This window comes from Hypanus sabinus, chromosome 8, assembly GCF_030144855.1.
Source record: "Hypanus sabinus isolate sHypSab1 chromosome 8, sHypSab1.hap1, whole genome shotgun sequence".
In the NCBI taxonomy this organism is placed as follows: domain Eukaryota; kingdom Metazoa; phylum Chordata; class Chondrichthyes; order Myliobatiformes; family Dasyatidae; genus Hypanus; species Hypanus sabinus.
Genome location: NC_082713.1, coordinates 135,424,853 through 135,448,533, shown reverse-complemented (window position 1 = coordinate 135,448,533; position 23,681 = coordinate 135,424,853). Strand labels below are relative to the sequence as shown.

Below are 23,681 nucleotides of genomic sequence, written 5' to 3'. Positions count from 1 at the left end.
CTTTTCGGCCCATCGAGGTTGTTCTGCCATTTCATCATGGCTGATCCAATTTTCCTCTTAGCACCAATTTCCTGCTTTCTCCCCGTATCCCTTCATACCCTGTCCAATCAAGAATTTATCAAATTCTGCCTTAAATATACATAAAGTCTTGGTCTCCATAGCTGCCTGTGGCAAAGAATTCCACAGGTTCATTACCCTCCAAAGAAATTCCTCCCCATCTCTGCTCTAAAAAGGCGTCCTTCTACTCTAAGGCTGTCATCTGGTCTTAGACTCTCCAACCATAGGAAACATCCAGTCCACATCCACTCTATCAAGGCTTTTCACCATTCGAGAGGTTTCAATGAGATAACAACACATTCTTCTGAATTCTAGTAAATACGGGCCCAGAGCCATCAATCACTCTTCATACAACAAGCTATTCAAGATATAGAAGCTGAAGCTGAATGCACTTCTCACAGTTGTAGTTGTCAGGTATCCTGGAGGACTCCCTGCCTTTCCACATCCCACAAGGGGAGCATTTCACTACTCTACCTAGCATCTCTACTGTCCTGGCTGAGGAGATATAAAAAGGAAAAATCTTGAGCTTTTCTTTCCTTTGCTTTGTCTGAGTGAAGCCTCTCTTTGTTGAAGCCTCGAAGAGCTAAAACCCTAAGATTGCCACTCTGATTATATCCACTCTGATGATGGCTGCGGCACTTTCCCCTGCCTTTCTCTAATTTTATTATTTATTCTTTATCCCAGGGAAATCTGATTCATTGAATATACATATGGCAAAAATACAGTAGATTTTTGGAATAGAAGGATCGGACAAGAAAGTGAAATTGACACTAACAGTCCAACACCAACATGATACAATTGAATAACAGTGCTAGCTGGGGATTGGAGACTATACTTGCTCCCATTTATTTTGTTCTTAGTAGATACATACAACACTATGAAGGGATAAACTGTTTGTATTTGTGAGGAGAGCCAAGGTAGTGAGTCAAAATTATCAGGTGGTTATGTTATTAAGATCTTTATTTACCTGAAAGGTCATTTTTCCTTAATGGAGTCATTCAGATGAATACTATTGGTGCATTTAAAGAATTCAATTCTCTTCATCAAAGAGATTAAGAAGCAATATAGACCAAATGGGGTGAATGGCAAATGTAATTGTTTAAGGGTAGCAGTATGAAAATAAATTTGTGTGCAAGTGTGGATGAGAATAAATCAGCTGCCCCCGGGATGGTGTAATTTCCAAATTCACACTGCCTCTCCACAAAGGTCTTTACTGCTGCATTTTGGGTGACTGGCTCATTTCCAGAAATGTTTCACTCTGAGGTTAAATCTCCTGGGTCCAGAGCTGTGAGAGGCAATGCTAAAAGAGTACTTGCAGCTTTCTAACAGCCATCAGAGGGGACTGCAGTCGGAGAGCAACAGGGAGGATTAGGCACAACAGTGGCAGACACCATGGAATAAACAGCAATGATTGGCTGGAAGTTGTACCTGTTGTGTCATAAGTAAATGAGGTTTGGTATTATTATTTAGTTAGTATGGCCACGTAGACACTGATGATCACATCAGAATAAAGGTTGAAACAGAATTCCACTGGTGATTGCTTCTGTCAGGCAAGTTGCCTCTGACAACCAAGCTATAAAATTGTTCCTGACATCAGCCTTTCTCTTCATTTTCAATTACTGTTGAGGATTCATGCACTAGATTACCATAAATGTGGAGACCCTCTCTATAGTTTCCTGCAGGCTGTCTCAGGAAAATCCCATGATGCAGAAGCATGTTTAGAATTTTCCAGTTGTCTGTTGGATGCTATTTGTTTAGGATTTGTTCCATTCTTGTACTCGGGTTCCAGACAGTAATCAAGAGCTGATAGTCCTGGACTATCATTGGGCCTGCTTTGGTCTAGCAAGGGAGTCAGGTAGTGCTAGATGAAAGGGTGGCTTTTAGTAACCAGCTAAGTATTTGGCATTGACCAAGGGAAGAAAGAGGGCAGAGGCTAGAATAAAAGAGTAAGGGAGGGGGAGAAACATGAACTGGCAGGTTGATAGGTGAATCCAGGTGAGGGGAGGAAGAAAGATTTTTTCCCCAATTCCAATTAAGGGTCTTGGCCCAAAATATGGGCTGTTCATTTCCCTCCATAGATGCTGCCTGCCCTGCTGAGTTCCTCCAGCACTTCGTGCGTGTTGCTTCAAACTTCCAAATTTTGCAGTCTCATTTGCATTTCCCTTTGCTATATTCTCTCTATAATGCTGCATTCAAATACAATTGCCTTCTGTGCCCCCATGCCTTGGAGGAATAGTGTTCAGCTGAAACTTGAAATCAACACACATTTCCTTCTGCAAAGCAAATCAGCATAGTCTATCCAAATTGGCACTGCCTACGAAGGAAAAAAAAAATCATAACTTATTCCAATCAGCCTCTACAAATTAATCAGCAACAAACCTACAAATAATTGATAGTCCCTTCAGCAGCTCTGTGTAGTTTCCATCCTACTGCTAAACATCTGTTCTTCTTAATGAATTGAACATGTAGTATAGGCTCTGCCACTGAGATCCCAATTAGCACTACTAATATCACAATGATAGCATAATATGCTGAACAGCCCACCAGACACTAAACTACCAATCAACCACTATTTCCTGCGACTGAACCAATTTGTAATCCAACTTGCCTCTGTCACTTAGATCCTGTAAGCCTTTGCAATTCTGATCACACTCCATGTGAGAACTTTGTCAAATACTTGGTAAAAAGAACTATTACATCAATTTATATATGTTCCTTGTTGCTACCACAAAATACTGACTTTAAGTTAGTCACATTTATTAAAAAGTTGCTGACTGTTCAGCATTTACCTGTGTGCTTCTAAAATGATGAGTTACATTGTCACACAAATACTTTTTTTTCAAATAACTTACATTACATTTACTGTGCTGTAATTTCTTGATCTATTCATTTTTCCCTTTTTAACCAATAAATGTGTTAACTGTTTTTAGTCTTCTGGAACCACGTGTAGAGAGATTTGGAAACTGATTATCTGGGCCTCCACTGTTTCCTACATTACTTCTTTTAACAGTCGAGAATGTATTTTATCTGGGTCAGGTGATTTATCTACTTATAAAGAACTTGTGCCCCTTACTACTTATTTGCAATTCTAATCATAGCCAACCTTACATTTTACTGCATCAATCTAACAATATTCTTGCTAACCATAATATCTAGTATCAAACTCTCTTCTGTAAGGACAGCTATGTAACATTCATTTAGAACCTCACATCCATATTTTCCATTTCCAGACACATTTTCCAAAGACCCTACATTTTGCTTTGAGACTTTCTTGCCTTTTTATATATTGTGATGTAATCCTCAATACCAAAACTATTGGACTTTGTATTTGTTTTTGCATAATTGAAAAAGGATGGACTTGCCTGTACTGGAAATTAGTGAAAAGAACTGATATGATTACACCCAGCCATGAAAGAGAGACACTGATGCAACCTGTATTTGAAGGAGGAGCTGTCATGTTGGTGACATTGACCTGATTGGTGAGATAGTAGTCAGTTGGACAGGAACACCTTTGAAGGGAACGCAAGATGAATCGTTATCCTATATGCCAACATGACTGAAAATGTGGACAATACAGACATCAATAAGAAAAACAATCTAAAGACAAAGTTTAACTAGTATGTGAGATAAGCAATCTCTTAAAATTTTTAGAAGTTTGATTGCCTGAGTGCTTATGTGAGACATTTTCTAATACTAAAAGTGATTTGACAGCTAATAGAGTTAGTAAGCCTGGAAGTATGGTTCTGTTAGCTGGGGACAGTTCTTGCTATTTTCAGCAAGCACAATCAATAATTCAAAGGTCCAGTAACTTAATCACTATGCTACATATCCGCAGACTCAGCAGAATATATGTCCAATCATGATGTCCATTTTTAATAAAATATATGTACTATTTGTTGCAGCTCTTTCAGGGGGAAACTAGTCTCTGTGATTTTGGATTATGTTTGAGAGCTATTGGCCCACTCAAAATAAATCTGTAAAGATTAGTTGCACAGACGTAATACAAGGTTGCATTTAATATTTGAAAGAATGGAGACAGCACTGAAAATTATATTTTTATTGTTATGAGTAATCACAGAAACAATTTGGTCTTGTAGTACTCCAAATATTTTAATCATGATTTTAAAATTTGTGCAAAGATGCCCAAGTCATAAAAATAATCCATTTCTATTTTTGATGCAGTATTTCATCCATACTCTATATGGTACTGCCTATTTACATTGAAGGAAAAATAATAACGTTTGATTAAAATTTGTCTTCAAATAGGTATTTTTAATTTAAATCAGCACATGAAATTAATCAGACAGCTCATTATATATATTTTAAATTCTCGCTGCTGCAATATAGAGTGTTAGAAACATTAAGGAAAATATTTACTTTTTTAAAAAACTCTTGCAATGCTTCAAAAATAAGAACACTGTGTAAGGATCCAGATGCTTGGATTGACTATTATCTAGTAATTATGAAATATTATCTACAAATTATAGAAGAGCATTTCTGGAAATCCATCTTTCATACTGGAAGTTGGTGAAGTAGTCAGCAGTCTTGCAGGAATGCAGTAGATACAGAAGGCCCTTGAGTTTACTGACCAATAGTGCTAAAGACCTTTGGAAAATACAATTCTGAATTTCCCTTCGATGTATTGGATGCAACTGCCACAGGAAAATGTGCAAAGATGATTTCAACAGTGTACCTGTGAACGCTTGGGATTAAGTCGTACACATTGTATATGGATGACTGACTTAAGGCTCCATTGGAATTTATTTAATTAGCTAATCTGTATTCAGAGCTTCAGTGTTTAGGTTCAATTTTTATTTCAAATGAATCTTCCCTTTGACTTCAGCCATTTTACATATATTCTATGTGGTTACCTTGACAAAATAGAAAACTTAAGTGAATTTAACTTGTAACAGTTAATGCTGAGGTCAATCATTTACAGAAAATAAGCCATTCATGTTACAATTACCCATGCTCATTTGTGCTTAAGTGCTTTTGTATCTCCTATTCACTGATGAATAATAACAGAATAATATTTCAGAAAGTCTCCTTTATTAAACATTCAAATTAGCATCAACAGGAAATAATTGGTCCACATTTGTTCTGGCAATCTTTCCCCCTCCCCCACTTCCCCTCACTTTCTTGTATCAAGATTACTTAGTCAGTCAAAAAGTCCTACCTGTGAACCATTTTGTGCCTCCGCTTATAGATACACTATGGTGCAGTGAAAAGATTTATGATTAAGCAATCTGCACATTGTCCTTTCTGGACAACTTTATCTACAAGGTGCTAAAAGCTCCAGTATTGATTAACATTCAAACTATAAGTACATCAAAATTATAGCTAACCACATCCCCTGTAACCTTTTGTGTAAATTCAATTTAGTTAACATAAAGATAGAGAATTAAGTTCCAGTACACTTAATCAGTCTGGGGAACTGATAAAGCTTGGCCTTTGGGATCATCAAAGCGATCATTGGTTGTCAAGTGCATGATCATGTGTATGCCATAGGTTAGAATGTACAAAAGAATCAGCGATGTCACCAGGGCCATCCAAATTGCATTAGTAAAGAATGAAGTGCAGTCACTTGCATAAGCAAATATATTGTTCTTCACATTGAAACCCTGAATCTGTTGAGGCAAGAAAAGAGAAAAAGTACAATTAATCAAGACTAAACCAAGTATATGAAGGAGTTACTTTTGGTTTGAACAGAGCATTACAACAATGCCCGCGTCTTTTATAAATGGGTTTGGAATCATAATTCAAGCGATAAAGCATAAAATAAATTTCTAAGTGAGACATTCATCTTATATTGCACACACAAGTCCGATGACATGTCAACAATTGACAGTTAACAAGGACCAATCAATGTCATTAATATGCCATTCACTTTAGACAGAAACAATTTGTGCTATCTTTGCTAATGGTGTCTGTGCCATAATTAAGATGTTTACATACCAATGCCAAATGTGATTACCGTTTTACTTGTGCTGACCAATGTTAATTAAGGAAAGTAACAGTTGTGAGCTGGTCCATCACAGACTTAGTTGGAATGATCCTCTTTTGATTTTGATATTTTGATATTAGCTTTGATTCAGTGGATGTCATATAATAGTGGGTTCAAATGTTATTCTAGAGACACAAGCACACAATTAAGGCCAATATCTCATTATTGGGAGTACAATTTACTGTGGCTCTATTGCTGTGCCAAATGATGTAAAAGACTCTTTTGGTACTATTCCAATACACATTTTCCAAACAAGATCACAAAGAAACACAACACCTAGCTTTTCACATCATGCTACTAGTGGGAGCAACTCTGAATAATTGACTGATGTATTTCCCAATATTACAATGCTAATTACTTTTCATTAGGTACCTGTGAAACGCTTTGAGACATCCTGGGTTATTAATCAAGTTAAATTATGAAGAGATACTTCAACTTTCCTCAATCCGAAGAAGCTAACAGTAGACAGATACCTGTAAGGTACGCAGCTTAGACATGTATTAGAGTAATCTTTCTTCCATTCCTGCTCCACAGTGGAAGTGTAATAACAGCTTCTGTTCATATTATTGTGAAAACATCAGTAAAACAATAAGAGGTACATGATTTCATCTTTCGTTGAAGCTGAATAAAAGACCCATCATGTAGGACAATTTCTTCACAGTTTCATAAGGAAACAAAGGTACTGAATGCTGAACTCCAGTCTGTTTAGTTACTGGTAGAAAAATAATCTGATCTCAACTGCTTTCTTATTTTTGATAAAATCAAAACATGAAAAATGTAAAACATTGAAGCAGAAGTAGACCATTCACCTCCATGCTCTGCTCTGCCTACCTTAACCACTGTGTCACTTTCTACCAGCAATCTCCTATCCTTTGATTTACTTGGTATCAAAAAGCCTATATATCTTTTATGAACATGCTCAGCAACTTGAGGCTGACATCTCAGCATTAGAGGTGACATTAGAAATGCTGTCACCCTAATGTTCTCCAAAGAGGTGTCAAATATCCTTTGACACAACTCCATGACAGAATTCCAGAGATTTACTGTCTTCTGGATGAAGTAATTTCTTTTCTATATTCTTGTCCTGAATAATCTGCAGCTGCTCTATCATTTTTATTGGGAAATTTGTACACTTCATTGAGATCATCCCAGCAGAGTACAGGGCTAGTCTGCTTAATCTTTGCTCATGCAACAAACTCACCATCCCAGGGATTTACCTAGTGAAGCCTTGCGACATTTCCGCTATGACACGCCTCCTTCCTCCAGTAGGAGATACACTAGAAACATAGGAATTATAGGGGTGGAGCTTAGGAGACAATGGCGCCCAACAGCGACTCCTTTGTTTGCATCTTCAGAAACAGCTCTATTTCTATCTTTTAATATCCGTATTTTTCCCTTTCAGGGTTCTTTTGAAGACTCTGACCTGGAGTTAGATGCTGACTTCGGTTCTTTGCGAGAATGGGATCCGGTCTCGAGGTCTCAAGACTGTTTGTTATTCAATATACCAAAGATGTGGTCTGGAAGATTAGCACGCCTTTGGAATTTTGGGATTTCATGGCTCTGGAGGCAGGCGGACTCCAGGTCGGTGCCTCTGCAGGAAATCAGTGTGTCATGGGAGATGGAAGATCAAAAACAGCAAGTTGGCTGCAGACATGAGGAAATCTGCAGATGCTGGAAATTCAAACAACACACACAAAATGCTGGTGGAACACAGCAGGCCAGGCAGCATCTATAAGGAGAAGCGCTGTCGACGTTTCGGGCCAAGACCCTTCGTCAGGACTAACCGAAAGGAAAGATAGCAAGAGATTTGAAAGTAGTGGGGGGAGGGGGAAATGCGAAATGATAGAAGACCGGAGGAGGTGGGATGAAGCTAAGAGCTGGAAAGGTGATTGGCGAAAGTAATACAGAGCTGGAGAAGGGAAAGGATCATGGGACGGGAGGCCTCAGGAGAAAGAAGGTTGGGGGGTGGAAGCACCAGAGGGAGATGGAGAACAGGCAAACAACTAAATATGTCAGGGATGGGGTAAGAAGGGGAGGGGGGGCATTAACGGAAGTTAGAGAAGTCAATGTTCATGCCATCAGGTTGGAGGCTTCCCAGCCAGTATATGAGGTGTTGATCCTCCAACCTGAGTTTGGATTAATTTTGACAGTAGAGGAATCCAAAATGAATCCAAACTCAGATTTGGTATTCAGAGCCAGTGGTAATTACCAGGTGAGCAAGTAGTCTTTGGGGTGCTGCAAGCCTATGTCTTTATTGATGCTTTGCTACACGCTTGAGTGCTCGGTGGGGGGCACTGATACTCTTTTTTGCTGGTAGAGGAGGGGGAATCGTTGCTTTGCTGCTGTTTATGCATGGGAGGGGGGAGCTGGAGGGGGGCTTTTGGGTTCTAACATTTAACTGTCATTCATTCTTTGGGGCACTCTCTGTTTTTGAGGGTTGCGAAGAAGAAGAATTTCAGGATGTATATTGTATACATTTCTCTGAAATTAAACGTACCTTTGAAACCTTTGAATATGCCAGATGTGGTCTGTTCTAGATCTCATATAATTGGAACAAAATGTCCATATTCTAGTACTTAAATCCTTTGGAATTAAGTTCAACATACTTGTAATGTTCATTACTACTGCATCTACATGTTCATTTTTGGTGGTTTGAGTGCAAGAAACACAGGTCTCTTTAAGCTCTAACATCTTTCAATCTCACACAACCCAAAAATACTGCTTCTTTCTAGCCATTCCACTTTCAGGAGGGTGAACTCATGGAAAGCATCCAGCCCAAAAGGTGTACCCAACTGAGTTTTAAAGACCTGTGCTGATCAATGGACTGAAGTGTTCACCGATATCTTTATCCTCTTGCTTCAGCAGTCTGAGATACCCAACTGCTTCAAACAGACTGCAATTATACAGGGGCCTAAGAAGAACCTGGTAATCTGCCTTAATGACTATTGTCTAGTAGCACTTACATCCACTGTGATGAAGTGCTTTGAGAGGTTAGTGATAAAAAAATAACAATCCTGCATGAAAAGTGACTTGGCTGCACTCTAATTTGCCTACTATCACAACAGGTCAAGAGCAAAATCCACTTCATTGGCTTGTCACTCAATCCTAGAATATCTGTACAGAGATGATGCAAGAAGATGATCTTCATTGTCTACAGCTCTGCATTCAGTCCTGTCATCACCTCAGAACTAATCACAAGCTTCAAGTACTAGGTCTCAATTCCTACTAGTGGAACTGGATCCTCATTTCCTCACTTGCAGACCCCAGTCATTTCGGATTGGCAACAACAGCTCCTCCGTATCACCCTCAGTACAGATGTACCACAAGGCCATGTGCTTAGCCCCATGCTTAACTTGCATTGTACTTATGACTGTGAAGCTAAGCACAGTTCCAATGCATATTTACATTTGCTGACTGCCCTACTGCCCATTGGCTGAATCTAGAGTGGTAATGAATCAGCATATAGGAGAGAGATTGAAAACCTGGCTGAGTGGTTCCACTACAACCTCTCACTCAGGATCAACAACACCATGGAGATGATTATGGACTTTGGGGGGAGGAAACTGAAGGTTCATAAACCAGTCCTCATTATCATTTAAGAAGATCTGCCCTGGGTTCAGCACATAATTGTCATTATGAAGAGAGCACAGCAGCACCTCTGCTTTCTTAGAAGTTTGCAAAGATTCAGCATGACATCTAAAACTCTGCCAAACCTCCAGAGATGTGTGATAGAGAATGTATTGACCGGTTGCATCATGGTCTCTTATAGAAACACCAATGCGCTTGTATGAAAAAGCCCACAAAAAAGTAATGGATACAGCCCAGTCCATCACAGTTAAGGCCCTAACCACCACTGTGCACATTTACACAGAGCATTATTACAGGAAAGCCTCATAAATCATCAATGAGCACACCATCCAGGCCATGATCTCTTCTCGCTGCCATCAGGATGAAGATACAGGTACCTCAGGACATGCACCACCAGGTTCTGGAACAGTTATTACCCCTCAACCATCGGAGTGAAGATGTCCCCTCTAAACCAGAGGAGATAACTTCACTCAGCTTCACTCGCCCCCATCGCTGAACTGGACTCACTTTCAAGGACTCTGCATCTCATGTTCTCAAAGAGTATTGCTTATTTTTTATTATTATTATTATTATTATTATTATTTCTTTTCTCTTTCTTTTTTGCACATGCACAATTTTAATTTTGCACATTAATTGTTGTCCACTTTGTTGGGTGTGGCCTTCCATTGATTCTATGGTATTTCTTGTATTTACTGTGATTGCTTGCAAGAAAATGAATCTCAGGGTTGTATATGTTAATATATAAGTACTGCACTTTGTTAATCAATTTACTTTTAACCTTGGAAAGTGGAAGACCTCTTATTTTCTGTATTCCCAATGGGCCTTTTTGCATACTCCACACCGTCCACAATGCCACCTGATGCTGTATTATCAGCATATGTGGATAGTTTACACTGATTCCCTCAATCAGAAACTTGATATAGACTGAACAGCAGGAGTCCCAGCACCAATCTTTGCTGGACCCTTATAATCACAGGTTTCTGAATCCCAGCCTGGAAAGGGTCTTGAATTTGTGGAAATCATCATGTGTGGTCCCAGTATTCAAGAGAGGCCAACCAAAAGTCTTGATTAACTACTGTCCAGTGACCCTGACCTCACACATCATGAAGACCCGAGAGAAGCTGATCCTGGCTCACTTCCAACCCCTGGTCAGATCAGCACTCAATCCCCTGCAGTTTGATGATGCTGTCATCTACCTGCTGAACAGAGCCTACTCCCAATTGGATAAGTAGGACAGAACTGTGAGGATCATGTTTTTTGATTTCTCAAGTGCCCTCATTGATGGGGGACTTTGTCAGACTGTGCAAGCTGAATCACCTGCAGCTCAACATCAGTAAAACAAAGTTGATGGTGATGGACTACAGGAAGACTAAGCCTGCATTACTCCCTGTTACTGTTGATGGTGAGGATGTGGATATGGTGAGGACTGACAAGTGTGCACCTGGGTGTGCATCTGCATGACAGACTTGAGTGGAGCACAAACACAGAGACTGTGTACAATAAGGGCCAGAGTCGCCTCCACTTCCTGAGGAGTCTGGAGTATGCAGGCCTCTCCTTCACCTGTTCTACCAGTCTGTTGTCACCAGTATAATCTTCTTCATGGTAGTGTGCTGGGGCAATGGCATCAACATAGACTAGAATGGCTGGCTCTGTTATAGGATTCAAACTGGATACTCTGGAGGCTGTGATAGAACAAAGGACCCTACAGAAAATCCTGGCAGTTCTGGACAATGTTTCTCACCCTCTGCATGCCACCTTGGCTGAACAGACGAGCACTTTCAGTAATAGACTAAGACAACTGTGCTGCTCCAAAGAGTGCTATATGAGGTCATTCTTACCCTCAGCCATTAGGCTCTATAATGAGTGAACCTATAGCCTGGGAAGTGATGGTCCCCTCCTGTTAGACTATTTGAGGTAACTTATTTTTTATTCTTTCTCACTTCTCTTCTAATACTCGTATATCTGTGCACTTGTACTGCTACTGTGACACTGTAATTTCCTTTGGGATCAATGAAATATCAACCTATCTATTAATTTTTCAATCACAAAATTATTTTAATGATGCTTATTCCTTTCTGCTCAGATTATCTTTCAAGGAAACCTGTAGTTATAGATCACTCAATACTGGGCATGTGGTATAAAGGATTTACCTTTACCTCCAGTTATAAATGACAGTGTGAATTAAACATAGTGTCCACTGATGAGATTTGTCTACCAGGTGCCATTTTGTTGCTGGTCAGTAAGTCTCTAGAATTCTCATCCTCTGAGGTGGTGGAGGCCATATCAATAGATATTTTAAACAGTGAAATGGATAAATTGTGGGTTATAGGAATTGACACAAAAGAGGATTTCAATCTGATTGATTGACTTGAGGGGCCTGGTAACCTACTCCTACTCTTATTTATTGTGTTCTTCCTGATATCATGAAGGCCCATTCATTTAAACAAAAGTACGAATGCCTTCGCCCGATGGCTAGGTTTTGCTTCCTAAGTATACCTGTGTACAATGGAACTCAGCTAAAAATTTATTTTTTTCTTCAATGATACTTAACAGGAAATAAGGACAAATTAAACCAAAGGAAAAGAGTCAAAAGGGGACATTAACAAACTAAAATTCCATCACTATGCTTTAAAATAGCATGTTTGACAAGCAGAAATGTCAAATCTGTAGCCATTGGTATACAAGGATATAAATTTAATTGTTATGATTGTAGATCATAAAGACCTTATTTTCTTCTGAAAATGGATGTAGATTTTACAACTATTCCATTTCTAGTATATATCACCAAATCAACAATAAGACTTGCTAACAATAATCAGGGTCATACAAATTTTTATTTAATACTACCAATTTACCTGAAATTCAGAAATAGTGATAGTCCAGGCTTGGGCAGTCTTGTTAGCTGGAATAAATTCTACACCATTAAGCCCACTAGTTCCTACCAACTGACAGTGGAAGGAATATTCCTGTGGTGCTGAGATGCTGGACACATTAAATCTTCCAACATCTACTTCATCTTGCACAATTTCAACAAAATCTAAAGTGAACCAGTGCCGAGCAGATCCAGTGTAGAAAGTGTTCCTCATGAGAAACCTTTGAAGGAAAGCAAAATCAGTAAATCATGTTTGCAAAAGGTTTCTTGGTAAATTATTATAAGCTCAAAACAAGTCATATTGATTAACTTCATAAGAAAAATATGTGATGATTAATTCAGATTCAGAATTGATAGATGATAATCTCTTGGAATATTTAACTAGAGTAAACAAAGGTAAACCAATTCTTTAGAGTGAAAGATGGTGATCAGAGAGTACAGGTTTAATGTGATTGGTTGCAACACAAGGGGGCCGTACAGCTTTATTGAAGAGCAGTCCAGTTTATTGAACTAAAAGAACATCTAAGACATTTTGGCCACACACACAAAATGCTGGAGGAACTCAGCAGGCCAGGCAGCATCTATGGAAAAGAGTACAGTCAACGTTTTGGGTCAAGACCTTTCATCAGAACCGGAGAAAAAAGATGAGGAGTCAGAATAAGAAGGTGGAGGTGGGGAGGGGAAGAAGAAACACAAGGAGATAGGAGTGAAACAATGAACTGGGAAGTTGATTGGTGAAAGAGATACAGGGCTGGAGAAGGCTTTCCAGCTCTTTATTTCACCCCTCTCCTGGTTTCACCTATCACCTTATGTTTTTTCTCCCTGCCCCCCCACCTTCTTACTCTGGCTCCTCATCTTTTTTTTCAGGGTTCAATTCCACCGCTGTCTGTAAAGAGTTTGTATGTTCACCTCATGTGCACATGGGTTTTCTCCAAGTAGACCAATTTCCTCCTACATTCCAAAGACATATAGGTTAGGAGATTAATTGGTCACACCTGTGTAATTGGGTTGTGTGGGCTTTTTGGTCAAGAGGGGCCTGGTACCATATATATCTCTAAATAAATAATGACTTACCTGATTTCTAGTGTCTTAATATTAATTTTTAAATTTTGTTGGAGTGAATAGTTGAGTGATAACCTAATGAAAAAATATAAAAGATGTGAATAAAACGTACTTATTAAAAGTGTAGAACAGAATTTAACATATTAGGCAGAATAGTAAAATAGTTAATTATTGTTCATATAATCACTTTATATTGGCCTTATGAAACACACACAAATATCACATGATAATTGGAGAATTTGAACAAAGTTCATTAAATAGAACTGGAATTAAGAGCTAGTATATATACGGATTTTGTTAAAATAAACATTCTAGTTGACTGCAAACACGAGGAAATCTGCAGATGCTGGAAATTCAAGCAACACACATTCTGGGGGAACGTTACCTCATTTTTAAACTGCATTGCATTTGTGGTTTCTAAATGACAATAAACTGAGTCTGAATCTGAAAATGCTGCATTCCACCAGCATTTTGTGTGTGATTCTAGTTGACTGATGTTCTTTTGGAAAAAGAAATCCAGCATTGGCCAATTGACTTAATACGTGGATCATCTATCCACTTGTTAAAAAAAACCCTGCATCCATTGGACTATCAGACTACCTGAGAACACAAGAAGCAGCAGCTGAATCTAGTCTGCCATTCAGTTAGATCATTGCTTCTCTGATCTTGACCTTTGGACTCCTGACTGCTTCCACACCCCTGGAGACCACAGCTCTGTCTATCTTAGCCTTGAATTAATTCAACACACATTTGAAGAATTTATAAGATTCTGGACCCTAAGAAATAAAATTGCTTCTCAAGTCTATTTAAAATGGGTGAACAATTATTCTTTTTAATTATTCTTTTACAGGTCCTGGATGCCGTTAACAAAGATTGCATTGTCTTTGAGGAGGTGGTGTTGAGCTGCCTGCTTGAACCAACACAGTTATTATGAAAGAATTCCGATTATGCTGTTAGAAGGAGAATTTGAGGGTTTAGACTATATGACTATAAAGGACCAATGAGATATTTCCAAATGAAGACTTTCAAATGGGAGTTTTCATATATACCCGCTGTGCTCATTCTCTTCAGCAGTATAATTTCAGATTTGAATGGTAATGTTGGAGTAGCTTTCTGCAATGAATTTTGAAGCTGGTACACAATACTGCCACTCTGCAGCAGTGGGGGAAGCAATGAATGTTCTGGGTCCCAATCAGATGACAATCAAATGAGCTGCATGGTACTAAGCCTCAAGAGAGCTGTGCTAAACTCATCCAGACAAGCAGGGGGCATTTCATCAGACTTGTGTAGACAGTAGAAACACCTTAAGGTGTTTTGAGATGAGTAACTTGCCACAGGACACCTAATCTCTAACTTGCTCTGTTATCCATGGGATTTTCATTACTTTGACCGTTTCAGTATCTGGTCATAGTGGCCCCCAGGATTTTGATGATGGGAGATTGAGCAAGTTAAATTCCCTTCAATCACCTAGATTCTTTACAAGAAAACATGATCTCGTAATCTTCAATGCTTCTTTAATATTACTTTCAAGAAACACTAACAATTATAGGCCCATCCCATTCAGGATTATTGATCTGAAGGGCCTGTGTTAGAGGCTAAACATGCCGGTAAAGATTACTTTGGTCATGCAAAAGAAAGCATCATATCAAAGTCAATAAAAGTCATAAAGGCAGATCATAACAAAATCAGACTAGATAGAAGCATTATATTACAAAGTGATATGAATGAGTCAAGTTCATCAACAAAAGTTGCTTCAAATTTGGCAATTGTGAAGTCACTGGATTGAACTGTACTTTTTAAATGATGAAAATCTTAAAATGCAAACAACTTGAGACCACATATATGATCCATTAATTATCAAAAAGTTAATGGAATTCTGACCTCTAGATCAAAAGAGAAAATGAGTAGAAATTACGCTGAATCCAAGCAAAATCTTTGTTAGACTACATCTCTATGCACCATACCTTAGAAAAGATATGCCATATCAGTTTTTAGGATGGCGTGCATAGGTTCTGAATAATAGGGGTCTAAAGTTTAAATTGGAAGGATATTTAATACAAACTAAGGCTTCATTCTGTAGAACTCAGAAAATTAGAAAGCAATTTTATCAAACTTTTCAAAGGAAACATGTTATAGATTACAAAAACAAATATACTACCTGGTGGTGTAATTTTTTGAAACTAAATCTGAGCTTTTTAAGAGTGTTCAGGTAACAAAGTAAGGAAGTTTAGAAATCTCTGTGTCATCTATTAATTTTAGATCTCTGATTGTTTTTTTTCAACCAAAAGAACATTACATCAATTTTTAACAGAAATTGGGTTATATATCATTTACCATTTCCATGAAGAGTAGAATAGGTTTAAGGAATTAAGTGGCTCATAGTTTCTGAACACTTTAAGTTCAGAATCAACCATCACACATTGAATCTCAATCCTTATGAACTGTCCCCTTGTGTAAGATGTATACAATGTTGAGAGCATGTATTAGCCCAGCACATAATACCAGCTTAATATGCCCATTACAGCACAGAAAGTTCAGGGCTCCAGTACATATTTTTCACATTAAGTGGAACGTGAACCTGTTGCTCATCTCCCCCACAGGTTCCAGAAATGCACCATCCATGTCTAGATAAATAATCACTACACCTCATCTAATAGTTATCATCACTATTTGATAACATAAGCCCTATGATTAATTTAGAGAAACTAAGCTTTGGCATTCTCTTAAGTTCACAACAGAAATATCTCACTTACAGAACAGCCACCAAACCTTGAGACTTTAGTATACAGGAGAAAAATATGAATCAACAAACCTACAATTTTACAATGACCCTGGTTAAAATAAACATCAGAGAGTTTAGAGTTGAAACAACAGGTATCTAAACCATATATAACCTATCACTTTTATTAAAGAAATCAATTTGGCATAAGAGAGCTGATTTAGCTTTAGTACTGCAATTTCTTCCACTTACGTGGCATTGGTGGTTGAACATATAGAACTCCTGGTGTTCACTGAACGGGAAATAAAGGTTTCATTGGTGAGATCAATCAACGTTCCATTGACCTTTAGCTGCAGGCTGGTAGCATAAAAGAGAATGCAGGTGTCTGTGCCATTTGTCACATTCAGTGGTGGGTAGGAAACAGAACTATCTGTATCCATGGCTTTCAATCGCCGTCCAGTATGAATCATTCTCTCAGTATGGCTGCTAATAACCTGAAAGATTGAAAGGAGAATGTTAGACAAAGCAGATAAAGACAAGCACAATTTGTTAATGCAACCCATGACTAATTCATTGATATTCCAAAATTGTGCAAGTAATCCTGAAATAAAGTAAACCCTACATGGTCCACATGCTTGATTCAGAAACATTATAAAACATCAGTTATTGTAATTACCTTAATGTAGCCAATTTAAGACAGCCTTAGAGCAATACAAGGCATTTTATTTTGATCCCAGTTATGGTGTTAAGCATTCAGTGTAAATGCTTCACTACCAGGAGGAACAAATGAGGTTAATATCTATAGTGCTTTAGTGTCTGCTTTGGGGATGGAGGTAGCACTATTTTCCCTGTGGCAAAGTTAAATCAGTTGATGGCCTTGCAACTGCAGCTAAGACAGTACATGACAGTTGCACAGAAACTTAAGGGAGGCAAATCCATCGACATCATCTGTGCCAGCCCCTAACAATGGCATGGTCAAGAGTGGCAATATTTGTAACATATCTTTATTTTCAAGAGGCCATAATAAGCTATTCAATAAGGGTGAGCCATATTCTGGGTAACAAGTTCACCATAAGATCAAGAACAGGGATTGGAAATGGTTCCTCAAACAACTAGTCTGAGTAATTCCAACAAATATACACAGTGACCAATTTTCTTCATTGCTTTGCTTATGTGAATATTTGGATTCTGGTGTTGAAAAGTAAGATTTATAAACTTGCAAATGATACCAAAGCAGCAGGATATAGTTAAAACAAAGGGAAATCTACAACCAAGGAAATATCCTTAGCTGATGATCTGAGACTTCATCCTTGCAATGAAGACCATATACAGTGCACAGTGCCCATAAAAAGTATTGACCCACCTTGGAAGTTTTCAGGATTTATTGTTTTATAACATTGAATCACAATGGATTTAATTTGGCATTTTTAATACTGATCAATGGAAAAAAAACTCCATGTCAAAGTGAGAACAGATCTCTACAAATTGATCTAAATTAATTACATACATAAAAGACAAAATAATTGATAGCTTAAGTATTCACCTCCCTATGATATGACACACAAAATCCTCACTGGTGCAGCCAATTGGTTTTAGAAGTCACATAATTAGTCAAATGGAGATCTGTTTTTGGAGACCTGTGTGCAGTCAAGGTGTTTCTCTTGATTGTAGTAAAAATACACCTGGATCTGGAAGGTCCAGCTGCTAGTGAGTCAATATCTTGACAAAAAACTACACCATGAAGACAAACAAACAATCCAAGCAACTCTGCGAAAAGTTTATTGAAAAGCACTAGTCAAGAGAAGGATACAAGAAAATTTCCAAGTCACTGAGTATCCCTTGCAGTACAGTTAAGTCAATCATCAAGAAACAGAAAGAATATGGCACAACTACAAATCTGACTAGAACAGGACTTACTCAAAAAACTGAGTAACTGTGAAGGAAGCTCACCAAGAGACCTATGAGAATTCTGGAGGAGTTACAAGCTTCAGTGGCTGAGGTGGGAGAAACAACTGTTACCCAGGTGCTTCACAAGTCACAGCTTTATGGGAGAATGGCAAATAGAAAGTCACTGTTGAAAAAAACTCACATGAAATCTTGGCTAGAGTTTGCCAGAAGGCATGTGGGAGACTCTGAAGTCAGCTGGAAGAAAGTTCTATGATCTAATAAAACCAAAATTGAGCTTTCTGGCATCAGACTAAATGCTACATTTGGTGTAAACTGAACACCACACATTGTCAAAAACACAACATGAAACATGGTGGTGGCTACATTATGCTGTGTGGATGCTTCACTGCAGCAGGCCCTGGAAGGCTTGTGAAGGTGGAGAGTAAAATGAATGCAACAAAATACAGGGAAATCCTGGGGGAAAATATGATGCGGTCTGAAAGAGAACTGCAACTTGGGAGAAGATTTGTTTTCCTATTACTACATTATCCAGCGACCAAAAAGCCCTTCCACATGAAACCCTTACATTTCTTCCAGTCTAGTGCAGTGTGCACAGTGTTCACTGGAGAAATAAAATGCAAAATGATTGTTTTGTTGAGTGCCTGTATTTAGTCTGCATGGGTGACTCTGAGCATTCTGCTACCTGCCATTTTTAACTCTCCATCCAACTCTGGCCTATTATTGGCCTCTAGCCTTCTACACAGTTTTAATGGAGCCCACATATACTTGAGGAATATCACATCATCTGCCTGGGAGTGCTGCTATTTCCATACTCCACAACTTCAAGTAACTTCTTTTTCCTATTTGTATCATTTCTGGCCAGTACTGCAACAGGTCTTCCATTTGTAATGAGTCCTGGTGAAGGCCTCCACCAAAACGTCAACTGTACACTTTTCCATAAATGTCTCCTGGTCTGCTGAGATCCTCCAGCATTTTGTGTGTATTGCTTGGATTTCCAGCATCTGCAGATTCTCTTTTGTTTGTGATTGGTCTTCCATCTGAAACATTGGCTCAATGGTTTTCTCTCCATTGGCAATACCTGTCCTTCTCGGAATTTCCTGCTTCTCTGCACTTCATAACTTTCGTTATCCTTTGTTTATCTTCCCTTTATCTGTAACTTCCTTATTTGAGCTCTCACACTTATGTCTTCCATGACACCTTATCCCCATGGTAACCCTTTTCAAAGATAGTTCCTTCGTCTTATCCAGCCCTTCCTCACCCTCACTGCTACGAGACATATTTTTTCTCTTTTCCCCACTTCCGTCAAAATAACAACAACCAGAAAAATCAAATCCAACTCCCGTTACCGCCTTACCAGCTGAGTTTCTAACATGTAATGTTTTAAATTCATTTATGATCATTTGACTGCCAGTTTTAATGTTTGATTAAGATAAATAACCAACTTCAAATTCTCTTTGTAATAAGAAATCCTGTCTGCATTAAATCCTGTCAAAATATTTTAACATATTCATTCTCATCTTTAGTTCCTAAGAAACACACTTGATGTAACAGCAGAATTACTAAATGCAGTCAAAATACTTTACAAGAAAGTGTTACTTCAGCTAACGGTTAACCTAGGTTTAAATAACATTAACCAAGAGTTTAGTTGCTTGATACAGAAGGAAAATAGATGTTAGAAACTTAGCCAAGAAGAGTTGCCAGACTCTGAAACTACTAGATTTTCAAATTCAGTAGCAGGAATTAGGTTGTGATGGTGAATAGGAAATGGTCACCAACAGTGCAAACAGATTTCAGAGAACTGTAAAAGCCTGTTATATAATCATAAAAATGCTTCATAGAGACAACAGAAAAATGTAATGACTCCACAAAGATCTGGGATTGCTACAAAGCAGATCTACAATATTAAGAGGGTGCTGTGAAATGAAACTGATGGACTGATGAACAGTGGGTGGGCTTCAATGTAGATAAATGCAAAATAATACAAAGTAAGGAAGTACATTTTAAATCTATTCAGAATGAACAGACTATTACCATCAAGCCCTTTGAGTCAGAACTGGTCATTTACTGGCATTTTTCAGTCATCGTAAAGTTATTATTTAGCAAGCCCATTTGCACATCTTCAAAGGCATTAATTGAAAGTCAAACTGTACTGTCCTATATAGCTCATTGACAAGATCCTTTTAAATTATTTTATGTCAATTGTGCACCCCATCATTAAAAGATCCTTAACATAATGGACATTTCATATAGCAGTGGCAAGTGTATTTATAATGTGTACCCTTAGAAAAAAGCTCATAATATTGTAGTGTTTGTACTTTAGAACAAATTTTGCGAGGCACATTGTCCAAGCTTGTTAAAATACAAACATGTTTGAATATCATCATTTTTAACAGGTAACTTAATACACTGGGAAAGCTTAAAGAAACAAAAACAACATTAGCAATTTTAAAAGCCACTTTGTAAAAAAAATATGGATACCAATGGAGTGGGAATGAATAATTCACGTCAATCACTTTTAATGCTAGAACATTTCCAGCATTTATTATATTTGTTATTCAAAAATTATAAAACATTAATTTCTGTTGCAAGGATAAAATGGAAATTTAACAACTAGTGCCAAATAGATAAATTCCTTTATCAATTGAATGAATGCTTTGTGCAAACATTAGTAATAGTTGCAAGTTCCACCAAGGGTGACATAATACTGTGTAGAACAGTGCTACTTTACTGGATGAGTGTTTGTAGTAATTTCTGTTCAGATTTTTGACATTAACATATTCTTTCTGGTTGTCTTTGGCAGAAAGTTCTGTTTTACCATGTCAACTGTTCATAGTTTCAATTTCTCTTCTTGTCTTTGATGAGGTGCTGACAAAGCTCGCTTCCACAGCCCCATCTTTTTCCTTCACAATATCTCAGATTGAAACTAATTCCACTTGGAATAAAACTGAAATTCAACCCTTCACATTTCAGATGCATTTACAGGCATATTTGAACTACCAAATATTTCTCAAACCATTCTGTGATCCAAGCAGAGTTTCATGTCCCATCATATGCGTACTCCTACCTTCTTTTTGACTCCCTCTATTTAAGGGCTGTTCTACTTTGCAGAGGTACTTCATCTTTCATCACATTAGATATTTGAATAAAAACTTCCTTCCCTTTTTCAGACTTCAAACATTGCAAGTTTCAGCAGTTCCTCAATTCAAATAACACTCTTCACAACTTTCCTCCACTTTACTTGCCTCCAGCATTATTTGTCCTCAAATTTTCATCCTTTGCTGTATTTTTCATTATTACTGTCAATCCTCCCTTCTCTGATCCTAGCCTAAACAATTAGTGTTTAAAACAGACCTTAGTTTCACCCCACTACAGCATTGCCTTAATGAATTCCAAGATTTGATACTGACCTTTTCTTCACCTTTGTCTTCATCCCTATTTCTTTGGCTTTGGATTCTCACCCCACATTGTGGAACTTATATCTAGTCACTGCTAATTACCAGAGGGTTTAGATTGTCTCAATTTTACCACTACCCCCTCTCATTCAAATCTACTACTCCCTGAACTTGTAGTATTTTACACAGTAAAGACTAACCCCAATGCTATCTTCAGATCTACTGTCAAGAGTGATGCTGTTGTCATTCGTCAAACTGACCTCCAGCTCACAAAAGCTATCTCCTCTCAGATACCTTTTCATATCACCCTCTGAATCTTGATCCTCACACTGACCTCACTTTCTCAGGAGATCTTCCCTCTACAGCTATTAGCCTCACAGTACTCCAATTCCACTATCACACTTTTACCTTCTCCCCGAACATGATTATCCTGACAGGCTCATTATTTCACACATTCTCATCCCACAGATCTTATTTCTTCCTACTCTGTATCTATTATTTCTCTCTCAGTCCAGTCTCTTTACACTTTCATGCATAACACCCCTAATGTATTGGCCATTTTCATTTTCCAGGCCCCAAACTGGAACATTCTCACCACAGATGGCCTGAGGAGCCAACCCACAAGATGTGGGTTGTGAATATTTGGAATTCTGCACTTAAAAGGGTAGTGGAAGCTAAATAACTATATATTATTCAGGACAAACATTGATAGAGTTCTATATATTTAGAAATCAGGGAATATAGGAAAACTGCAAGAGAATACTGCTGAAGAAAAAGGTAGGCAAGGTAATATTGAATGGAAGACAAACAGTAGATGAATCTCTAATGCATTCATTTTTAATGTTGTGGTTACTTTTCCATAAAGAATAATTAGTAAGTGTAAAGGCTGCATGGTTAAGCAGTGGAGTCAATATCTTGGAGTCATAAGAGAAAGCTAGCCATTGTTATGAAGCTTTTGTAATCTTCTTCTAGGTCTAAAGTAACCAAGGATGGATCGAATAACTTCTGTTATTCTTAAAAATAGGAATACAGGTCATTTTATTATTGATGCTGTTGGTTTGCCAACAATTAGTCACTTGTTTCAATGTCACTTTGCTGTGATTCTTAAACAGGTTACCAGGGAATATTATGTTTACAAGGAAAACAAGCAAGTAATAAGGCAATAATAACATTTGCCATTGGATAAAATTTGAAAATGGACTGTAAGAAAAAAACATGTAATAAAGATCATATAAACTACATATAGCCAAATGGTCAGATGCAAGACGTGGCATAAGAACACAGAATCTGGGTTTAATTTTATCACTCACCACAGAAGGTCTTAAAGCTGTGTAAATGCCAGAAAACTGAAGTCCTTTCTTTTTCAGAGTATTAATTGTCATCCCAATTACTCTATCTAGATTGAAATAACATGAAGGTCAAAACATGCACATTTTAAGAAACATCAGCCGATCACAGCACATTCAAAATACATTTGGCTCAGCAACATGAGAGGAATAAATTCTGGTTTGGTTATTGAATGAATATGCACTCAAAGGAGATTTACTATTATTTTAACAGGATGATTGAATGTTAGCACAGGCCCAAAATGAATTCTGAACTTGAGAAATAGCTTATTAAAATATGTTATGCTGCACTAGAAGCCTAATATTAGTGTATCTATATAATTTTCAAAACCATTTTTAAATGGTTTTGTTAAGTATTGTTCATATTTTTAATGACCATAATGTAATAAGAATTGTGCTCTTCATTCACTGTACTCTTACAACACAATCTCTTCTTTCATGTGAAGAAACATTGAACTTTTGTCACCAGATCCTAGGCGTTAATTGAATAACAGCCATTGGGACACAAGAGTTGAGCAATGTAAGTGTTTGATATGTGATTTTAGGTTTTATTATCCTAGGGGAGGTGCAATTTATGAGTAGAAAGATTGCAGATCAGTGTGGATGACTTGCTTAAATTCCTACGATTACTCAAATTCCTTCACAGAATGCAAAACAAGAGGAAGCAAACACTCAGCTCTTCAATCACTCTGGAAGACACATAATCTACAAAAGGTGTATTGCAAGGTGGCAG

At 37.8% G+C, this 23,681-nt stretch overlaps 1 protein-coding gene across 1 annotated transcript in view; it reads right to left on the bottom strand.

Moving 5' to 3' along the window:
• Nucleotides 1-4,099: 4,099 nt before the first annotated feature.
• LOC132398452 (V-type proton ATPase subunit S1-like) overlaps nucleotides 4,100-23,681 on the bottom strand; it is a 56,861-nt gene continuing 37,279 nt past the window's right edge. Inside the window, exons 7-11 of the mRNA XM_059977919.1 lie at nucleotides 22,913-22,998; nucleotides 16,555-16,796; nucleotides 13,596-13,658; nucleotides 12,505-12,742; nucleotides 4,100-5,684 (exon numbers count right to left, since the gene is read on the bottom strand). Coding sequence (XP_059833902.1) covers nucleotides 5,475-5,684; nucleotides 12,505-12,742; nucleotides 13,596-13,658; nucleotides 16,555-16,796; nucleotides 22,913-22,998 — 839 coding nt within the window. The 3' untranslated portion in view covers nucleotides 4,100-5,474. The remainder of the gene's footprint in view (nucleotides 5,685-12,504; nucleotides 12,743-13,595; nucleotides 13,659-16,554; nucleotides 16,797-22,912; nucleotides 22,999-23,681) is intronic.